We start from the raw sequence: 21,212 nt of genomic DNA on the forward strand, positions 1-21,212 counted from the left end.
ACATTTGAATTCATTTCCCAATTGTTTACTATTAGTATATAGGAAAAAAATGGATTTTTGTATGTTGATCTTACATCCTACAACCTTGTTAAATTAATGTATTAGTTCTAAGAGGGTTTTTTTGTTTTTGTTTTGTAGATTCCTTAGATTTTTTTATGTAGACAATGTCACCTGCAAATAGAGACAGTTTTATTTCTACCTATCCAATCCTTGTCTTTTTATCTCTGTCCCTTTCCTTATTTTACTGGCTGAGACTCTAACACAATACAGAATAAAAGTGGGGAGAGTTGATGTCTCTGTCCCAGTCACCAACTATGACATAAACTGGGTTTTGGTCAGTGCCCTTCATTAGGCTGAAGAAGTTTCCTTCTATTTTCAGTTTGCCAAAAATTTTATTTTTTTTGTCATATGATCATATGAGTTTTCTCCAATATTATCCTAATATGGCAAAGTACATTGATTTGATTTTCAGATGTTAAACCAGTGTTGCATTCCTGGGACAAACTCTACTTGGTCATGATGTATTGTGGTGGATTCAGTTTGCTACTATTTCCTTAAAGATTTTTGCATTTACATTTATTCTATTTCACTGCCAGCCTAGGGTAACACCAACTGGGTGTACTGCAATTGACTTCTGATACTGATTACCCAGAGTCTACCACAAGGCTCACTTCAGATGCCAACCACAAGTCTCGAGGGGATGGGGGGTCCCCAGACCACCTGCACTTCTTACTGACTGGCTATAAATTTGGAGGTTCCCATGACCCCTCCGGTTTGATCATTTCCTAGACCAACTCACAGCACTCAGGAAAGTGCCATACTCAACAATCACAGTTTTATTACATGGGCTATACCTAGGTGATATCTGGGAGGGTCCTACATGCAGAGCTTCCATACCCTCTCCTCTTTGAATCAGGGTGTGTCACCCTCCTGCCACATCCAGCGAAAGGACACTCTACTGAGCTTTGGGGTGCAGATTTTTTATTGAAGTTTCCTTGCATAGGCATAACTGATGAAATCACTGGCCATGTGACCGAACACAGTCTCCAGACCCTTCAACCCTCTCATCACATGGCTGGTCGTTCTGGTGATCAGTCTTCATCCTGAGGTTTTCTAGGGGCTCACTCTGAGTCACCTCATTAGTGTAACAAAGCTACTCCTGTCCCTCAGGCAATTATAAGGGACAAAAGCTAAATTCTTTATTGTACAACAGTGCTCATAATGGCAGTGGTCTACAATTTTGTTTTTGGAATGTCAGTTTTTGGTATCAGGGTTTTGTTGTCCTCATAAAACTAGTTAGGAAGTATCTCTACCTTCTCTATTTTCTGAAAGAGTTTAGTAACATTGGTATTATTTTGAAAAGACACACATAAAGTTCAGTGGAACCTGCAATATAGTGTTTTGGACACAATATTTCTGGTAGTACAGTTCGCATTACTTTTTTTGCTGAAGGTTAATATGTTGATTAATGTTGAGTTTGAGGCTAACTGAAATCCTCAGGTCTTCTTTCTCATCAATTACTGCAAAGTCAAAGCTCTCTTATTTTGTGTGTGTTTAATTATTTTTGGAAGTTCAGCCTACCATTTATCCTTATAAAAATTTAAACCATTGTCCCAGCCCACTGAGGCCATTTGGAACCTCGATCCTCTCCTTCAGTTAACAAGTCACCGCCTGCTTTGTGCCAACTGCCTTTTGTGTCTTGTCCAAGTTGTTGATGAAAGTCTAGATTCCATTCTAACCGAGGGCAGGGTCCGGTGACCTGCTGATAAAAGCAGACTCTGAGTTGACATCAGCTCATTAAATCAACTCTCTAGGCTACTGTTCAACCACTAGTAAATCTGCTTGCTTTTATTTTCCCTCCATTTATTTCTTTTTCTTATCTTCTGAGATGTTATCGCTACACTGGGCTAATAACTATCACAGAAGTCTGGAAATCAGCTTGGAATTCATTTCAAAATCAGACCTGACTGCTGGGTGAGCCGAATGTCTAGATGTGACAATTTCCTGCATTCTTATAGGCACCAGTTTGATAGCCCTCTTTTTTTTTTTTTTAAAGATTTTATTTATTTATTTGAGAGAGAGAGACAGAGATAGCAACAGAGAGCAGGGGAGGGAGGAGAAGGAGAAGCAGGCTCCCCGCTGAGCAGGGAGCCCAACACAGGGCTCCATCCCAGGACCTTGGGATTCATGACCTGAGCTGAAGGTAGATGCTTAATGAACTGAGCCACCCAGGCACCCCTCGATAGCCCTCTCAAGTTTTGTGGTGGATTTCTCTCTCAATGATTCTGTACTACCAGCATCAGGGTCATTTTTTTTTTTTTAATGAAAATAGGGACAGAGGCTCCTGGGTGGCTCAATCAGTTAAGCATCTGCCTTCAGTTCAGGTCATGATCCTAGGGTCCTGGGATCAAGCCCCATGTTGGGCTCCCTGCTCAGCAGGGAGTCTGCTTCTTCCTCTCCCTCCCCTTGCTTGTGCTGTCTCTCTCATTCACCCTGTCTCTCAAATAAATAAATAAAATCTTAAAAAAAAAAAAAAAGAAAAGAAAATAGGGATAATCTGTTAATCTCTGTTCATCTGGAACTTTTCCTCGAATGCATATTTTCTTAGAAGCTAAAAGTGTATTTCTGTGATAAGATTTACAAATTATTTTAATCCCCAAGGCTATGTATAATTTGTCTCAGCTTGGAGACCTGCTTTATTTCTAAATGATGAAACACTCTCACAACTACAACCTATTTTGGGTTGCAAGTTCATTACAATTTTTATTTTATTTTTTTTAATTTGAAGGATTTTTTTTCCTTTGGTAGAGAAGATAGAATTAAAATAGAAATAGAGCAGTTTATAGCTTAATAGTGTATTTTTTGTTTATTTATGTATTTGAGAGTGAGAAAGTGAACATGCAAGCTGGGGGTGGGGGTGCAGAGGAAGAGGGAAAGAGAATCTCAAGCAGATTCCACACTGAGTGTGGAGCCAGATGTGGGGCTCAGTCTCACGACCCTAAGATCATGACCTGAGCTGAAATCAAGAGTCGGACACTTAACTGACTGAGCCACCCAGGTGCCCCCCTAATAGTGTTTTCTGAAACAACCTTTATTGTGACGATAGTTACACAAAGCTGCAAGTGCAGTTAACTTACATAGTGCTATATGTATGTATGTGCGCACACACACACACACATAAATCCATGTATAATTGGTAAAATCTGAATAAGCTCTGTGGATGGTACCAATGTCAATCACCTGGCTAGGAAATTGGCATTGTGCTCTAGTGTTTAAACATTGTGCTGTAGTGATTTGACGGTGTGCTATAGTTATGTAAGACGTTAACATTGGGGAGGTAGGTTGAAGGATACACTGAACTTCCCTGTATGTTTCTTTACATCTTTCTGTGACTCCATAATTATTTCAAAATAAAAAGATTTTGGGCGGCCCATGTCATGAAGCTGGACATGGAGCCTGCTTACGATTCTCTCTCCCTTTCCCTCAGCCTCTGCCCCACTCTCTTAAAAAAAAAAGTTTTTTAACTTTATTTTACATAATTATTATTTTTAAAGATCTTATTTATTTATGTGACAGAGAGACAGCCAGCAAGAGAGGGAACACAAGCAGGGGGAGTGGGAGAGGAAAAAGCAGGCTCCCAGCGGAGGAGCCTGATGTGGGGCTCGATCCCAGAGCACCGGGATCACGCCCTGAGCTGAAGGCAGACGCTTAACGACTGCGCTACCGAGGCGCCCCTATTTTACATAATTATTAAATGATTTTATGTCTAAAATGTAGAAAATTCAGAAAAAGTATTTTTACATCTTATACATGTACAATTATGACAAAAATACAGATTTGTTTCCATTTAAACTTATTCTGTGAATATATATGCTTGGGCATATATAGGTGATTTTCCTTCAAATTACAATGATAATGCATGTGCAGACTAATTTCAGCCTTTTAATTTTTTTTATTTTTTTAAAGATTTTGCTTATTTATTTATTTATTTATTTGAGAGAGAGCTAGAGAGTGCATGCGAGCAAGCGCCCCCGAGGGGAGGGGCAGAGGGAGAGGGAGAGAGAGAATCTCAGGCAGACTCCACGCTGAGTGCAGAGCCCGACGTGGGGCTCCGTCTCACAACCCTGAGATTGTGACCTGAGCCAAAACCAAGAGGAAGTCACTTAACCAACTGAGCCACCGAGGAGTCCCGATTTCAGCCTTTTTATTACACAAATAATACGTGAGCACATTTTCATTGTAAAACATTCAAACCATAGCAACATACCGAAGCAAAGTGGGCAACTCTCCCTTGAATCTCCACACGCTCACTCCCCACATAGTTGTCACATATAGCGTGTGTGATGACACACAGCATGAGCCGCTGGTTCACTTCTAGGCCCTTCTCCTCTAAATAAACTCACATATGTACATATACACACAGACGGCCAAGCCATGTAGATCTTTCCATATAGGTGCTCGTGGGCCTCTCATTGCTTATGATAATCACCTCATTGCATGAATGGACTAGAAGTGATTTAGCCACCTCCTTGTTGATGAGCATGTAGGTGGTTTTCTTTTGGTCCTGGTTGTTATTTACGTGGACATTTTTATACCCATATGTATTTCTTTTCTGAAAACCTTTCTGGACACCCCGTCCTTGTCTGTGTATCTACAGTGCCTCTTCCATAATGCTTGTACCTCCCCCCCACATGGAAACACATCTCCTGTCTCCCCACCCTGAATTATTATTGATCAGTGTGATTATTACATATGAGTTATTAATTACCTTAGCCCTATCACCCAGCATAGTACCTGGCACATCAGAACCGTGTGAATGAATGAATGAACTAATGAACAAACAAATGAATTATGAACAGACCCTGAGTCAGAGGTCCCTTCGCTGAGACAAAGGAACATAGTGATAGTGAAGCAACTTGTATTTGCATAATTGCTTTTGTGTTTAAACACCTTCTCATCTCTTCTCATTTATATTTCTAACCAGTTCTATCACATTAATAGAGCAGGTTTTTTACACCCATTTTGTAGACAGAGGGGTTAAGGAAGTCCATGGAGAAAGGGCCAACAGTGCGAGCTTCGGACTGACCACAGGGCTGGTGCTGATACACCAAGTTAGACCAAGTCAGCTATCTGTGGACTGTTCCCAAGCACCTGAATATTGTAACATTGGGAAAGAACCATAAAACATTAATCTTATTTACTTCTGTGTTTAATTTTGAGAATGCCGTTAGTGATAACTGAGCCCACCTCCGAAGTTCACGTTTGAGGAACCAGGTGCCATTCTGACCGGAAATGCGAGGGGCAGGGTTTATGCTCCTGATGGAAACCTGGGAGTGTTTGCAGGGAGAGGCCGTCCTCTCTTGAAATTAACCCTGAAGTAAACTTTTCCGAGATCGCTTCTACCGAGAGGGTGCTAAGTGGGAAGTGGTTTAAAGAGTCCTGCTTGTTGACACTTGCTTTGAGCAAGCGCGTTTATGAACAAGAAAGCCGTCTGGTTTTTCTTCTCTCGACACCAGTTGGGTTTTTTGTCCCTCTGTGACGTAAGAGCTGTCTTTAAGAGGTATGAGCAAAGCAATACTTTGTCTAAAGGGCACTGTTCTGAGTCAACAAAGCCAATCTCAAAGGTTACATGCTGTATGATTCCATTTATATAACATCCTCAGAAATGACAAAGTGATAATGATTAATCAGGGGTTAGCTTGGGTAGGATGTTCCTAAAATATGAGGGAGCTTTTTCCTTTTTTTTGGTGCTGAAGTAGTACAAATCTAACTGAAATAAAATTTCATGGCACTATATACCATCCCCCACACACACCCCCAAAAAATAAAACAGAACAAAAATTGGCAAATCTGAATATGGTCTGTATTTGAGCTAATAGTATTGTACTGACGTCATTTTCCTGGTTTTGGTCATTGTACTGTGATTATGTAAGATCTTATCATTAAGGGAAGCTGGTGAAGGGTGTACAAGAACTCTGTACTATTTCTACAATTTCTTGTAAATTGAAAATTATTCCAAAACAAAATTTTGTTTTTATTTATTTTTTAGAAGATTGTATTTATTTATTTATTTGAGAGAGAAAAAGAGACAGCATGAGCTGAGGGAGGAGCAGAGGGAGAGGGACAAGCAGACTTCACACTGAGCAAAGAGACCAACACAGAGCCCTATCCCACCATCCCAAGGTCATGACCCGAGACAAAATCAAGTTGGAGGCTCAACGGATTGAGCCACCCTGTGCCCCACAAAGTTTTATTTTTGTTTTTTATTATTATTTAAGATTTTATTTATTTACTTGTCAGAGAGAGTACAAGCAGGGGGAGCAGCAGGCAGAGGACAGAGGGAGAAGCAGGCTCCCTACTGAGTAAGGAACCAGATGCAGGACTAGATCCTAGGACCCTGGGATCATGACTCCAGCCGAAGGCAGATTCTTAACCTACTGAGCCACCCAGGCGCCCCTAGTTTTTATTTTTTTAAAATACTCATTTATTTTTAAATCCTCATTTAGAAAATAGCTAAGCTAGCTTTATATTTTGTTGGATAGAGTTAATAATATTCATTGTAATAACAACAGTAACAGTAACTATAACTGATATAAGTTAGTTCATCATTTGCACAGTGCTTTCTGTAAAGACTGACTTTGAACTTCATAGCAAGCTGCGATATAGTTAGGCATTTTAATACCCATTTTCAGATCGAGAAAAAATTTGAAGCTAGTAAGGGACCTACTTGCTTAGGGTTTGTCTCCATGTGGCCCCTGCAACAATCCTGATACAACACAAGTTAGATCATGTCAGTTTTCTGCTCAAAGTTCCAAGTTTCCCATCCCACTTAGAGGACAAAGCAAAGGGCTGTTCCCTTTGCCCAGAACTCCTCTCCCCCCCAACATTAGCCCATTCCCTTACTCAGAATCATTCCTCGGAGGACGTTTCCCTGAGCCCCCTCTGACCTGAATATTTAAAATCACAGCCCACTTCCCCACCCACCCCTGGCCCTCTGATCCTTTTCTATTTTTCCATAGTGTTAATCACCTTCTGATAGAGCATGAAGCTTACTTATTTATCAAGGTTATTCTTTCTCACCCACTTCCCTCTGTGAGAATGTGAGCTCTGTAAGGGCAGGGATCTTTTTTATTCATGGATGTACCCCAAGTGCCTGGGAAAATGTCTGACATCTAGTAAGTACTCAGTAAATATGTGTTGAATGAATGAATTCAGGGCAAAGAGTGTGTTCCAAGTTAATAAGGAACTTCCTTTATGCAGAGTGTTCTTCCATTGCTTTGCCTCTTTCGCTCTAGGGGGAAGAAAAATGAAAGGGTTGCTTATCCGGAACTCAAGGAATTGGCCCAACTGGTGCTCTTAGAAGTTGCTTTCTTAGCAATTCTGATCGTCCTTCCCTCCAGGGAACATCCCGTTACTGAATGTTCTTTAAAATATCTTTCAGACCTTGTGTCCAAGGCTGTCTTTTTTTAAACCAGCAGACCAAACAAGAGGGGCACGAACATCAGGAGTTAGGTGAGACGAGACAGAGTGAAGGGGGTGGCCCACAGAGGAGGACATGGCTCAGAAACACTCGAGGCTCCCATACCAGGGTCACTCGGGAGAGAGTGGGTAGTAGGGTGGGGACTTAAGGGGGTGGATGACTTTTTTTCTCCTGGAAAGCCACAAGGGCTCAGGCTATAAAACTTCAAGGTCTATTCCAGTCTGGTTGTGTTCATCCAGACAGAGGAGAGGGAAATGAGAGGCAGCGGTCTTTCCCAGCGCACTCTAGTTGCTATCTCCAACCCACGCTTTTACATGAGTCTCCAGCTGGGAAGCTAGTGCCATTAAACAAAGTATATATCACTGAATACATGAAGCAAAGAACTGTGTTTTGCCTTAAGTCTTGGTCCACCTACTTTGGGAGAAAGTTGACTTTGGTTTGAACCGCTTTCCATTTCTTGCTGCTGGCCTCTCTTTGGCCTGTAGGCATTCACCACCTCAGTGCATAGGAAGAACTGTGTGATAGGTGATTTAGCTCCTTCTGGGCACTTCTATACTACTGCGGATGTCTTGTGCCAGAGAATTTGCTAGAGATTGTTTTCCTGGCTTTGTGTGCACTTTGAAAAGAAACACAAAAAGGAAAAGCGACTTCCCACTTAACCTAACATCGTGTTCCTGATAGGCGGTTTCACTTTCAGCATTGATAAACCTTGCAGCTCTGAAGAACAGTGGGCCCCAGTTGTCTTACTTAGGGATCTATAGCTGGTCAGCGGATCTCACGAAATGAATCCATCCTCTTGTTTTTTTCCGCTCCTGGTCAGCTTGGAATGTGATCTGTATCTTGTACTCGAATGTTTCCCAAGAGTTTTGACAAGAGTAATTGAAGTCAAACAACTGTGGTCAGCTCGACTATATAAAAAATATAAATTGCATAACAACTCTCTGTATTTTCTGACTGAGCCAAAGCCAGTTTTTCTAAATATAAGCCAAGTGTTGCACCTTCGTGGAGCCTGGTGAAATGGGCTTTTTATTTGAGATCTTATGACCTGAAAGGTTAAAGGTGATTCTTCAGCATGAAAACCAAAGTGTCACGGGTGGGACTGTGAAATCATGGGCGGCAGCATGGATGATGGGCAGTGGCTTCGAGGGATGAGGTCTTGATAATCAAGACCTCATCTGGGATGTGTCCGTCTTTTGTAAAGTCAATGCCTGACAAGAGTGCCCAAAGTCCAAATCTCTCCCTCACTTTGCAAAAGAAAAAAGACCTCTCTCTGACTTATCTGGAGTCACTACAGGGCATCAGTTCTCAAATGCTTTGGTCTCAAGATCCCTTTACAGTCTTAGAAATTATTGAGAACCAAAGAGGTTTTGTTTACGTGAGTTCTATCTGTTGATACATACTGAATTAGAAACTAAAAACTTGTAAAGCATAAAAATACACAAGCATGTACTCCAGTAGCTAATAGAGCTAAGGACATCATCACACAACATACAGCCTCTGGAAAATTCTTCTGGAACATTCCATCACATGTTCCTAAGAGAATGAAGGTGGAAAGGGAAAATAACATCTTATCATTATTGTTAATGTTATTATTACTATCTTTATTATTATGACAAAAATAGTTTTCATCATTAGGGCTCCTAAAAGGGCCTCTGGGATCCCCAGCAGTCTCTAGACCACACTTTAAGAGTGGCTGTTATGGTGTATTGGCTCAAGGTTAAGAAATGTCCAGATCACTACATAGAAAATTTCAAATTTTGTTCAGCAAAGGAGTTGCCCTTCTAGTAAAATTTTACTGTTTGTGTTTAAGAATTATATACATTGTCAGGGTACTGGGGTGGCTCAGTTGGTTAAGTGTCTAACTCTTGATCTTGGCTTAGGTCTTGATCTCAGGGTCATGTGTTCAAGCCCCACACTGGGCTCCATACTGGGCATGGAGCCTACTTAAAAAAAAAAAAAAAGAATTATATGTATTATCTTGATGAGTCCCTAATAATAGTGAGGATAATCAACCTAGAAGAAATTTTTTTTCCAATTTCAACATATATGTGTATTTTCGTTGCCAAGAAGTGTTGTAGGGTGATTAATCATGACTTCCAAACCCACATACTTAGGCCATTTGGATAAAATTCTGCAGGTGAGGTAGAAAATCATGATGGAAAACTTCTGGCTGCTGGGAGAAAATTGTTTCATTGGGTGATGCTGGGTCTTCCATCCCAGTCATGGGTACACCACATAGGTGCCTTTAGAGGAATTTTTTTTTAAATGTCAGAGTACCTGAAATTATATTCTTTGCAGCTGTTTAAATTATAAAAAAATTAAGGTGCAGGGGCGCCTGGGTGGCACAGCGGTTAAGCGTCTGCCTTCGGCTCAGGGCGTGATCCCGGCGTTATGGGATCGAGTCCCACATCAGGCTCCTCCATTATGAGCCTGCTTCTTCCTCTCCCACTCCCCCTGCTTGTGTTCCCTCTCTCACTGGCTGTCTCTATCTCTGTCAAATAAATAAATAAAATCTTTAAAAAAAAAAAAATTTAAGGTGCAAACTTCAAAATGTATGAGAGACTCCATATATTTTTCAAAGTTATTTGGGAGGAATACAAGCAGAAGATATAAAGACCCCTGAGGCAGGGTATTCAAGGGTGTCCTTCTATAGATGTGGATACTGGGTTTGAGATAAATATTCCTCTTCAGTGAGATAAATATATATTTTTTAAACCATCACACAAACTACTAGCAGTTTCATCTCAAAAGGGAGTGACCAAAAATGCGAAGTGATGGCTCCTACCTGAAATTATAGTTTCCTAGCTCTTGAAATTGGCAAGAGAATCTAAGCCATTTGATTAGGATTTTCCTCCATTCTGAGGGAAATACGCTTCACCTCAGAAAATGAAAATACCTGAAGTATCTGTCCCATTCTGACAGAACTTTATTTTAGAGAAGTAAAAAGTCACCATAGAATTGTAGGACAGAGATACACAGCTTCGTTTTTCTTGAGAGACCGTGTCTAGCCAGCAGAACTCAGGCGCCTGGACTAACTTTCGTCTGGATGGAAAAGAACAAAACCCTCAAGAGAAGAGCCAACATAAAAGGGATCAGGTGCGCATTTCTTCCTAGAACTTCTCCCAGACACTGTTCTCTGGCCACTTGGCCCAGCCTTGGGCTGGCCTTCCCTCGGCATTGTTCCTCCTTGATTTTTCAAATTTTTAATTACTGTTAGGGACAAACTTTGAATTTTAAAATTATCAGATGGAGAACTTCCTATACAAGTAAATGGATAGAAGAAAACAAAGTAAGGTATTCAGGCAAGAAGCAAATGGAGGTCTATTTTCAAGAATTTTTTCTTTCTCTAGTTCATGATGTGAACTCTGTGCCAGAGGACACCTTTGTGTGCCAGAGACAGAGAAGTTTCCAGATTCTACTAGATGGTATATATGGCTGTGCTTTAAAAACAAAACAAAACAAAAACCACCCGTTTTTAAATTTTAGAATAGTTTTAGATTTTAGAAATTATGGAGATAATACAGAGTTTTCCATAAACCCCACTCGCACGTTCTCCCATTATTAACATCTTACATTAATGTGATATATTCGTTATAATTAATGAACCAATGAACATTATTATTAACTCAAGTCTCTATTCAGATTTCCTTAGTTTTTACCTAATACCCTTGTATGGTTCAATGATTTCATCCAGGATTTAGTTGTCTTGTCTCCGTAGGATCCTCTTGGTTGTAAGAATTTCTCAAACTTTCCTTGTTTTTCACGGTCTTGACAGTTTTGAGGAATACTGGTCAGGTTTCTTGTAGAACATCTCACAGTTTGAAATGTCTGATATTTTCCTCTTGGGTTGATTAGACTTGGGTTGTATGTTTTTGGGAGGAAGACTGCGGAGGGGAAATGCCATTTTCATTACATCATATCAAGAATACATTCTGTCAACATGACTTAGTGGTGTTGACCTCGGTCATGTGGCCAAGGTAGTGTTTATCGTTTTCTCCACTCTAAAGTTTAAAAAAAATAAATAAAATAAAGTTTTGGTTTGATTTCCTTTTCATACTGTCCTCTTTGGAAGGAAGTCACTACGTGCAGCCCATGCTTAAGGGGCTAGGAATTACGGTCCTCCCCTTGAGGACAGAGAATCCACATAAATTATTTGGAACTCTTCTTCATGGGAGACTTTTTTGTTCTGCCCCGTTGTTTAATCATTTATTTATGTCAGTATAGACTTGTGAACATTTATTTTATACCTCGGGTTAAAATCCAGTGCTATTTCATTTATCTTCTTGCTCAAACTGTCCCAGCTTTCACTGTTAGGAGGCGTTCTTTCAGTTGGTTTCTATGTCTCTGTCATTTCCCCATCACTCTGTGTGTGTGTGTGTGTGTGTGTGTGTGTGTGTGTGTGTGTCTTGCATGGCATTTGTGTTAATTTTTGTTCCAGGTTCATCTTACATGTTTCCTGCTCCAGTCTGAGAATCAGCCATTTCTCCAAGGAGTTCTGGTTCCTTTTATTGGCAAATAGTATTGGAAAACAATATCTGCATTGCCTTTCCTCCTTCTTATTTAAAATTAATAAATCAAGTAGTTTTTAAATTTCTAAGATGCCTTAAAACCTCTGAAATGATGGAATTTTTCTTCATTCAGTACTAGTGTCTTCTCTTCAAGTAATAGTAGTGTCTTGTGCTTATGTAATAATTCTTTATGAACTGACTAATTTTTACTATTAAAAAAGGATTCATGGGCGCCTGGGTGGCTCAGTTGGTTGGGCGTCTGCCTTCAGCTCAGGTCGTGATCCCGGGATCCTGGGATCAAGTCCCACATCGGGCTCTCTGCTCAGCAGGGGGCCTGCTTCTCCCTCTCCTTCTGCCAGCTTCTCTGCCTACTTGTGCTCTCTCTCTGTCTGTCAAATAAATAAGTAAAATCTGAAAAAAAAAAAAAAGATTCATTACAACAGATCATCCGAAATTAAGCACTGTGATTTTTATCCTGCTGTGTGTGGTATCCTGAAATGTCATTAGTGTGTGAGGTATTATGTACTGTGGGGCTAAGCAGCAGGGGGTTGTCCAGGTGAACCTCAGAAAGCACTCTTCTTGATATTGGGGCCAGCGATTCTCATACCTCCTTGCAGAAATTTAAGTCTAAATATTACTGCTTTTGGTACCTAACATCTCACCATCCAGGAAAAATTAAAGCACTTAAATGAAGAACAGCTGCCTCTTAGGCCCACGGTTGACTTGCTTCTGGTAGCTACAGTTTAAAAATCCCAGGTTTGGGGGCGCCTGGGTGGCTCAGTCAGTTAGGTGTCTGCCTTCAACTCAGGTCATGACCCCATTGTCCTGGAATCAAGTCCCACATCGGGCTCCTTACTCAGCAGGGAACCTGCTTCTCCCTCTGCCTGCCACTCCCCCTGCTTGTGCCCTCTCTCACTTCTCTCTCCCCTCCTGGCAAGTAAATAAATAAAATCATAAAGAAAAAATAAGAAAATAAAAAAAATCCCAGGTTTGCTTTTCAGCCACCAGCATAGTTTTAAAATTAACTTTGCATTTATGGCTTGCAGCAATGAACCAAAAAGTAAAAGAATGCTAAGACAACCGTGGGATTCTGGTGAGCCGCAGCCCGTTTCTCTGTGAGCCTGGTCTCACGAGTTCCCTTCCGTTCCAGGTCTGACCGAGACAGCAGTCTTCAGTTGTGAGGCCCACAATGACAAAGGGCTGACCGTGTCCAAGGGTGTGCAGATCAACATCAAAGGTAAGCACCAGGGCCGAGGCCCTCGAGCATGTTCTGGGAGCTGGTCAGGGGACACAGCATGAGCTCTGCTGCCAGCTACTTGGGTTTGAGCCCTGTCTTCCCCACTGACTTTCTTTGTGACCTTGGACAAGTCACTTAACCTCTCTGGCTTCAGTATAAAATAGGGATAATTACAGAATCTACACATTTTTGAGGCTTAAATGAAATAATACAAGTAAAAGCACTCAAAACAGTGCCTGGTGCATAAGTCTTTGATAAACATTAGCTCCCTTAGTTCTGCTTAGTCTGAGAAAATAGGCTGGGGTGTCTACCTTTGATCTTCTTAGCCCCTGTTTTCACCTTTCCCTCTCCCACCTTGAACTAGTCCCCATTACCCCTTGAAGAGCCCCCAGGGGTGGGGGCGGCTTAGGGCATTGATTGAAAGAATGGGCTCTGTCCTTCCCAGGCAGCTGGGGCTGAAGCAAGTCTCCCCTAGCTGCTGCCCAGGGGAGAGCCCAGAGCGCCTCTTCTTCCTAATCTCCTTGTTGCCTCTGAGCTGCGATATGACATAATGGAAGACTTGTCTTTGAAGGTCCCCATGCTAGTGGAGACATTCCCATCCAGTCATCTGCCTTCTCCTCCCTCTGGGATCAAAGTTATTTAAACCCAAAACTTGAGAGTAAATACTGTCATTTTATCCCTTTTCAAATCATCTTTCTTACCTTCTCTCATAGAAACTCAAGCAAATTTTATGTTTTAGTATTCTTTTTTTTTTTAAGATTTTATTTATTTACTTATTTGAGAGAGTGAGAGAAAGAGAGCACGAGCAGGGCGGGGGTGGGGGGATGGGGTGTGGAGAGGAAGAAGCAGGCTCCCCATGGAGCAGTGAGCCCAACTGGCTCAATCCCAGGACTCTGGGATCATGACCTGAGCTGAAGGCAGACGCTTTATAAACTGAGCCACCCAGGCACCCCTCGTTGTTCTTATTTTAAATACAGAGAAGCAAATATTGAGTCCATATTCCTTTTGGTCTTAATCTTGGGGAAACAGCCCAAGGAAAAAGCAGAATGTGTTTAATAATGAGTTAAAAGTTGGGTAACATACAGCAAGGAACTCAGTATTACAAAAGAAGTTATACTTTAAAAAGGTGCTGATGGGGGCGCCTAGGTGGCTCAGTCAGTTAATATTCATTCGACTGGATCTCAGTCAGGTCTTGATCCCAGGGTTGTGAGTTCAAGCCCCACATTGGGCTCCACGCGGGGCATGGAGCCAATTTTTAAAAAGTAAATAGATAAAATAAAAAGGTGCTGATGTTTTGTTTTGACAAATCAACTAGATGAAGGTGATGGGGGGTCATTTTCTAAAAGTTCATTGGGGAAAAAAAAAGCAAACTGAAACTTACTCCCGGAGGAACTGTATAACTTCCTTCCTCATTATGAGTCTCACTATTACAATTTTCAAAAGAAATGTTGGGAATTTCAGGAATTCATGAGTAGGCGTAAATTTATAAAGACATTTTCATAAAATGTAAGCACCTTAAAATTTAAATATTTATAAAACGAGAGACACTTTTTAAAAATGTTATGCTTCACACAGAACTTAACTTTTTTTTATCAGTCCTCTTTCAAAAACTTTTGTTTTTGATTTTCATTTATTTAAACATTTATGTCAAAGCAACCAAGACTCCCTTCTCCTAATCTGTTGTTAACTATAATATGTGTGGCCAAATTATGATCTGGAAAGGCAGACATTTTAGGACAATTCTACAAGTGATCTATTTAGGGAAGTGAGTCGAACAAAATGCTGATTCTTTCCCACTCACCAAGCTGTGCATCTACTAGTAAACAGAAACGCCTGAATATGGTACCTCGTGCACTTCTCATGGTCCCAGCTCTCCTTCCGCCGATCTTCTGCCCACCCTGTCATTGCTTCACCTCCAGCACACCTCCCCCAACGCTCCTCCATGTGTTACCGTTCTAATCTTCCCCACAGCCCCATGGAGCCATGCTATCACCAACCCCACTAACAGAAGAAGGAACGGAGGTTAGAAAGGGCATTTAACTGTGGCCCGGGCCACCCAGCAGGCCAGGCAGTAACCAGACTCCCCAGTCCCTGCTGGTGTTCACTCTAATGTGCTTGCTGCCTCCTGCAACCAGCCTCCAGTGTCCTACTGAGGGACACGAGCTCGGGCTCAGACAGACCTGAGTTCAAGTCCCTGTTCTACTGCTTATAATCTCTGTGATCTTCGGCAAGTTTTTAACTTCTCTGATTCTCAGTATCCTCATCCATAAATGAGGAACATGAGGCTACCTCTCTGATAGGGTTCTAGTGATGAGGAAACAAAGTGAAGTCCATAACGTCCTGGCCCATAGTAAACACGAAAACAACAGTCATCATTTTTGCTTATAAATGTGATTATGACTATTAATGAAGAATTAAAATCAGCAAAAAATAAGATCCCCAAACTTCAGATCCTGCTTAGATTCAAATTAAGATACCTAGCCATGTCCCACACATGGCCAGGGTCATTGCACACTTTATGCCTCCACTCCCAGCAGATGCAGTTGGCTCTTTCGCTTGAACTGACTCTCACCTGTTTCCTCCACCACACATCCTCACTCATGCTCCCCTAGCACCCCTCTCTTCTCGGCAGGGGGCCATGGCTCTTGGTCCCCACGGAGAGCGGCACCCAGCAACGTGCCTGCATGCAGTAGGCTAGTGACCACGAGCTCAGTAAAGGAAAGAGACGTCTCTACATCCTTTTCCAGCTAGGGTCTCACTTCATCAGTGGGCAGGAAAGCAGGTCTGTGCTCCACTCCTCTGGCCCAGGCAGAACCATCCTGTTACCAGAAGACCTGTCTATAAGCATAATGTGGCTTCTTTTTAAAACTTGGGCTGAATTTTCCTAATCTTAAGAAACAGAAACGGGCTTGATACTGTGTTTGTTTGGTAGCTGTGGCCACCTGTGGCTTACAACTGTGTTTGTGTGTGTGTCTTTGTTTTTGTGTAGCAATTCCCTCCCCACCAACTGAAGTCCGTGTCTGCAATAGCACCGCACACAGTGTGCTGATCTCCTGGGTCCCGGGTTTTGATGGATACTCCCCGTTCAGGAATTGCAGCGTTCAGGTAAACCAGCAGGATGAAGAGAGAGTGGCTGTTTGGTGCTCTGAGGGTCTACCTGATTTTTCTTCCTCCTGAGGGTGGTTGCTGAAGCCTTCAACACCTCTGTTCAGAAGTCCGTTGACCTCTTCCCCGCCCAGTGTCCTCCGTGCATGCCCCATTTTAGGGTGTTCTGCCCTGGGATGCTGCTTCTTTTCTGCTTGTGGTCCAGGGCCCAACCAGAAGTGAAACAGGTTTCCAGGATAGAACATCATGAGACCAGGGAGAATTAATTTTTAAGGTATAAAAACACATCCCGAAATTAGGACTGGCTTGTGATCGGAGTTGGGGAAGCCAGGTACTCCTCAACCTGGGCTAGTGGCCATGAAGGACAGGCCAGCATGAGATGGGTCATTTTTGCTGTCAAATGTAACACCTCGGCCCCTGGCTCCTAGGACAACCTGGGCATTACAGGCCTTGCAAAATCTCCCCCGCCTTTTTTTTTTTTTTTCAAATATTTTATTTATTTACTTGACAGAGAGAGGGAGAAAGAAAGAGAACAAGTGGGGGAATGGCAAGCAGAGGGAGAGGGAGAAGCAGGCTCCTGCTGAGCAAGGAGCCCGATGCAGGGCTCAATCCTGGGACCCTGGGATCATGACCTGGGCTGAAGTCAGCTGATTAACCGACTGAGCCACCCGGGTTTCCCATCTTTCCCCTTTTTTAACCACTACTCAAAATGGGTATGAAAGAATACTGTAAGAAATACAGGATAGCCATCCTAAAATGGTACCTTGCCATGATGTAGGCTCTGCTTTGAGTGTTAATTTCATTAAAATGGAAAGGATAGCAGTAACACTACACCATTTACTGAGTGTTCACAATGACCAAGGACTTTGCAGACATTATCTTATGTAATACCCACACCAGCACTGCAGGCTCAGAGTGCTCACAAAGCCCGTGAGTGGCAAAACCAGAATTCAGACCCAGAAAGTTCTGATGCCAAAAGCAGTGCTCAGAACTGTCTCTTCCTCCATGTCTCAGAAGAGACATTGCTTGTGGGAGCAGGTAGCTGAACGTGTGTGGATTATCCACTGAAAACATGAATGCATTATGTCCTGTATGTTGTCACACAGTAGGGTCAGAAATTGTTCTTAGTTTCATAAATGTCTGGTCTTACGAGCTGAAAACATGTTCACCTGACACCTGCCATTCATGCCCACTCAACTTGAAGCAGTGACTTCTAAAGAATTTTATATGTTGACAACCAGATGTTTTTAATACCAAACAGAATTAGTTTCTCTGTTTTTATTGCCTCCCACTCTTGTCTAACAGCTGTTCCTTCTCTGGAAAGTGAAAACATTCTATTATCCCCAAAATAGCCTCCACCCTCACCCCACCAACTCTAGCTTTGCTTAATTCTTGCCCAACTTTATTTGTAAACCTCTGAAGGGCTGGTAAGTGTTAGGAATTCTTATTGTGTCTACAAAGTCCTCACCAGGAATATCCTTTTGGGGGGGCAGCTTTTTCTGAGATATATTTCACAGACCATTATACTCACCCACTTAAAATGTATAATGTTAGGGCGTCTGGCTGGCTCAGTCGGAAGAACATGCAACGCTTGATCTCAGGGTCATGAGTTTGACCCCACGCTGGGTGTAGAGATTACTTAGATAAACAAACTTTAAAAAATAAAGCATATGTTTTTTGGTATGTTCACACAGGTGTGCAACCATCACCATTGTCTAATTGTGTCTGTATTCATAAAAGCTATTGGTCTGTAGTTTTCTTGTGTTATCTTTTTCTGGTTTTGGTATCAAGGTGAGACTGACCTTATAGAATCAGTTGGGAGTTGTTCCCTTGACTTCTATTTCTTGGAAGAGTTTGAGGAAAATTGATATTAATTCTTTAAATATTTGATAGAAATCACCAGTGAAGCTGTCGGGTCCTGAACTTTTCTTTGCAGAGAGTTTTTTGAATACTACGTCAGTCTTTTTACTTGGTACACATCCACTTAGATTTTCTATTTGAGTCAGTTTTGGTAGTTTGTGTGTTTCTAGGAATGTGTCTGTTTCCTCTGGGTTATCTAATTTGTTGGTATACAATTGCTTATAATATTTCATTATAAGCTTTTTTTTTTCCTTTGAGGTTAGTAGTAATGTCCCCTCGTTCATTCCTGATTTTAATTTGAGTCTTCCCTTCCTTTCTTCTGTTTGCTTTGGGTTAGTTTGCTCTTCTTCTTCTTTTTTTTTTTTTTTTTTTTTAATTTCTTAAGGTAGAAGGCTAGGTAATTTATTTGAAATTTCTTCTTCTTTAATGCAAGCATTTATACTATACATTCCCTTCTTTTTTTTTTTTTAAGATTTTTTTTATTTATTTGACAGAGAGAGACAGCCAGCGAGAGAGGGAACACAAGCAGGGGGAGTGGGGGAGGAAGAAGCAGGCTCCTAGCGGAGGAACCTGATGCGGGGCTCGATCCCCGAACCCTGGGATCACGCCCTGAGCCGAAGGCAGATGCCTAACGACTGCGCCACTCAGGCACCCCTATATACATTTCCTTCTAAGCACTGTGTTAGTTGCATCACATAGGTTTTGGTATTTGGGAGCTTTTTTCCCATTCATCTCAAGTTTTTTGGTTATTTTCCTTGTGATTTCTTTTTTTTTTTTTCCTGTTGGTTATTCATGAGTGTGTTAATTTTCACATACTTGTGAATTTCTCAAATTTTTTTCTTTTGCTTATTTCCAATGTTTATTCCATCGTGTTTGGAGGATATACTTAATATGATTTTCAGTCTTTTAAATTTACTACGGTTTGTTTTATGGCCTACCATTTGTTCTGCCCTGGAGAATGTTCCGAGTGTAGGGGAAGGTATATTTGGCTCTTGTTGGGCAGAATGTTTGATATGTCTGGTAGATCTAGTTAGTTTAGAGTCTCGTTCACTTCTTAGGTTTCCTTGTCGATCTTCTGCCGAGTGGTTTTATCTGTTATTGAAAGTGGGGAATTAGGGTCTCAACTATTGTTTTTGCATTGTCTGTTTCTCCCTTCAATCCCATCAGTTTTTGCTTCATGTATTCCAGGACTCTGTTGTTAGGAACAACAGGGCCTATTTCCCTATGTGTGTATAGATATAACTGAAGCATTGACCAGCCCTTTTTAAACCTGCTGCTGAGCTGTATGAAGAGTCCAAGAAGACATGAGGCTCCTGCCCCCATGAGTATGGTTGCCTTTGGACAAGTACCGCCCCTACCTGAGAGAGTAGGTCTCGGGATGGAGATGAGGTAGAGTAGGATGGTAGGAATGTCTGAAGACATCAGGTCACTGCTGAAGGTAGAAGATGATCACACACAAGCATCACCTGCTTTCTCCTTTTTTTGCCTTGGCTTTGGGCAGCCATGGCATGAGGGAAAGATCATCCAGTCACTGCCAAATTGCAGGCCTTCCTTGCCCACCCGGGATCCTGTGGTGCCAGACATGGTTATTCTGTCTTTGCCCCACCAGCTAGCTCAGCCTCCTTTCACCCATAAGAATACAGTTATTTTACAAGTTAAATTATAGGAGTGATGCGGTGACATACCTGTACCTGTAATTATTTGTTTCTCTGAAATTCAAATATAACTGGCTATCCTGTTTTCTCTGACCGGTCCTAGCAGGGTTAGTCAGGACTGGCTCTAGAAGTTAAACTTTTATATTCTGCAGATTAGCAATGTAGTCCCACTTCTGAAGGAACCAAGCATAGTTTCATAGCATGTCCCCAGTCCATTACACTTTTAAACTCTGACTTGGGAACAAATGAATGTTTTGGACAAGATTCAGATCCACGCACTAGCAGGACACACCCTTTCACTTCCTTTGGTCCTGATGTTAGTTCCTTTCTTCACCCATTTTTGGGCAGCATACTCCATTTCTATTTTTAACTCTCCCACGTACTTCTTGCTATTTCATGCCCTCTTTTCCCCTAGGACCCGCTGAGAAGGACTGTTATAGAAACCCTGTCTTCTTCCAGCAGTGTGTTCTCAAAGAGCGCCCCTGTGCCTGGAAATGCTCCACACAGGGCTCCGGAAACGGGGCAGGGGTGGAGAGCCAAAGGTTTCCTCCACCTTAGTTTCAGGGGTTGGTCACCAGGAAGTAGGTGCATACTCTAAAGTGAAGAAACAAAAAGTAAGCTCTGCCAACAGCCACCACCAAGATAAGCACGTAACTCTTTGTTTCTCCTCTGGTGGCTCCTCAGGCCAACTGGTACTTTTGTCACCCAGTGCAGTCTGCGGCTCTGAGTCAGAGGTGAGACTTGGCCCCAACGCCACCCTCCTGGTATCCACTAGGGGATTTAGAATTCCAGAATGTCATTTGTGGCCCCTTGGCCTAAATTTCAACACCCATATCCTGAAATAACAACCCTGTGTATCCACACCCCATGACTGCAAGCCCGTTATTTTTAGGAATACGTCCAGTATTGAAGATTTTTTTCCCCAATTAGTTTTGGTTACTTGTGTTTTATTCACCATCATTTTCTCTTTTCTGATTGTATAAGTACTACACATTGTAGAAATTTTGAAAAACATGTAGTGGGAAAACGCTCTTCCTTATCCCCATACCCAGACAGGAGATATGCTTAAGGAAAAAGGTAGAAGTTTGGCCTAGCTCTAGATTTTTGCTTGTGTGTACAGAGGACGTCTGGAGAGGGAGGTGGAGAGACTGGTAGAGCTTATGGAGGGAAAGATGAAGAGAACTCAGAGGAAAGAGCTGCGATGTTTTAATGATATTTGGAGAAAAGTTTGTTGGGTGAGGGGCAAATGACTCTTCCCTGTATCTTCCCACCAAATAATGTCAGAAAATGTGCATTCCCTGAATTTGCTTTTCGACTTGAATGTATATTCGGGTGGGAGTAGGGATTAAAAAAAAAAAAAAAAAAAA

At 41.8% G+C, this 21,212-nt stretch overlaps 1 protein-coding gene across 1 annotated transcript in view; it reads left to right on the forward strand.

The window, feature by feature from the left end:
* The window catches only part of MERTK (MER proto-oncogene, tyrosine kinase), a 106,034-nt gene that overhangs the window by 44,589 nt on the left and 40,233 nt on the right, over positions 1–21,212 (forward strand). The window contains exons 5-6 of the mRNA XM_040623198.1: positions 13,139–13,225; positions 16,215–16,330. Coding sequence (XP_040479132.1) covers positions 13,139–13,225; positions 16,215–16,330 — 203 coding nt within the window. The remainder of the gene's footprint in view (positions 1–13,138; positions 13,226–16,214; positions 16,331–21,212) is intronic.

The sequence above is a fragment of the Ursus maritimus genome, unplaced genomic scaffold, assembly GCF_017311325.1.
Source record: "Ursus maritimus isolate PB19 unplaced genomic scaffold, ASM1731132v1 scaffold_6, whole genome shotgun sequence".
NCBI lineage: Eukaryota > Metazoa > Chordata > Mammalia > Carnivora > Ursidae > Ursus > Ursus maritimus.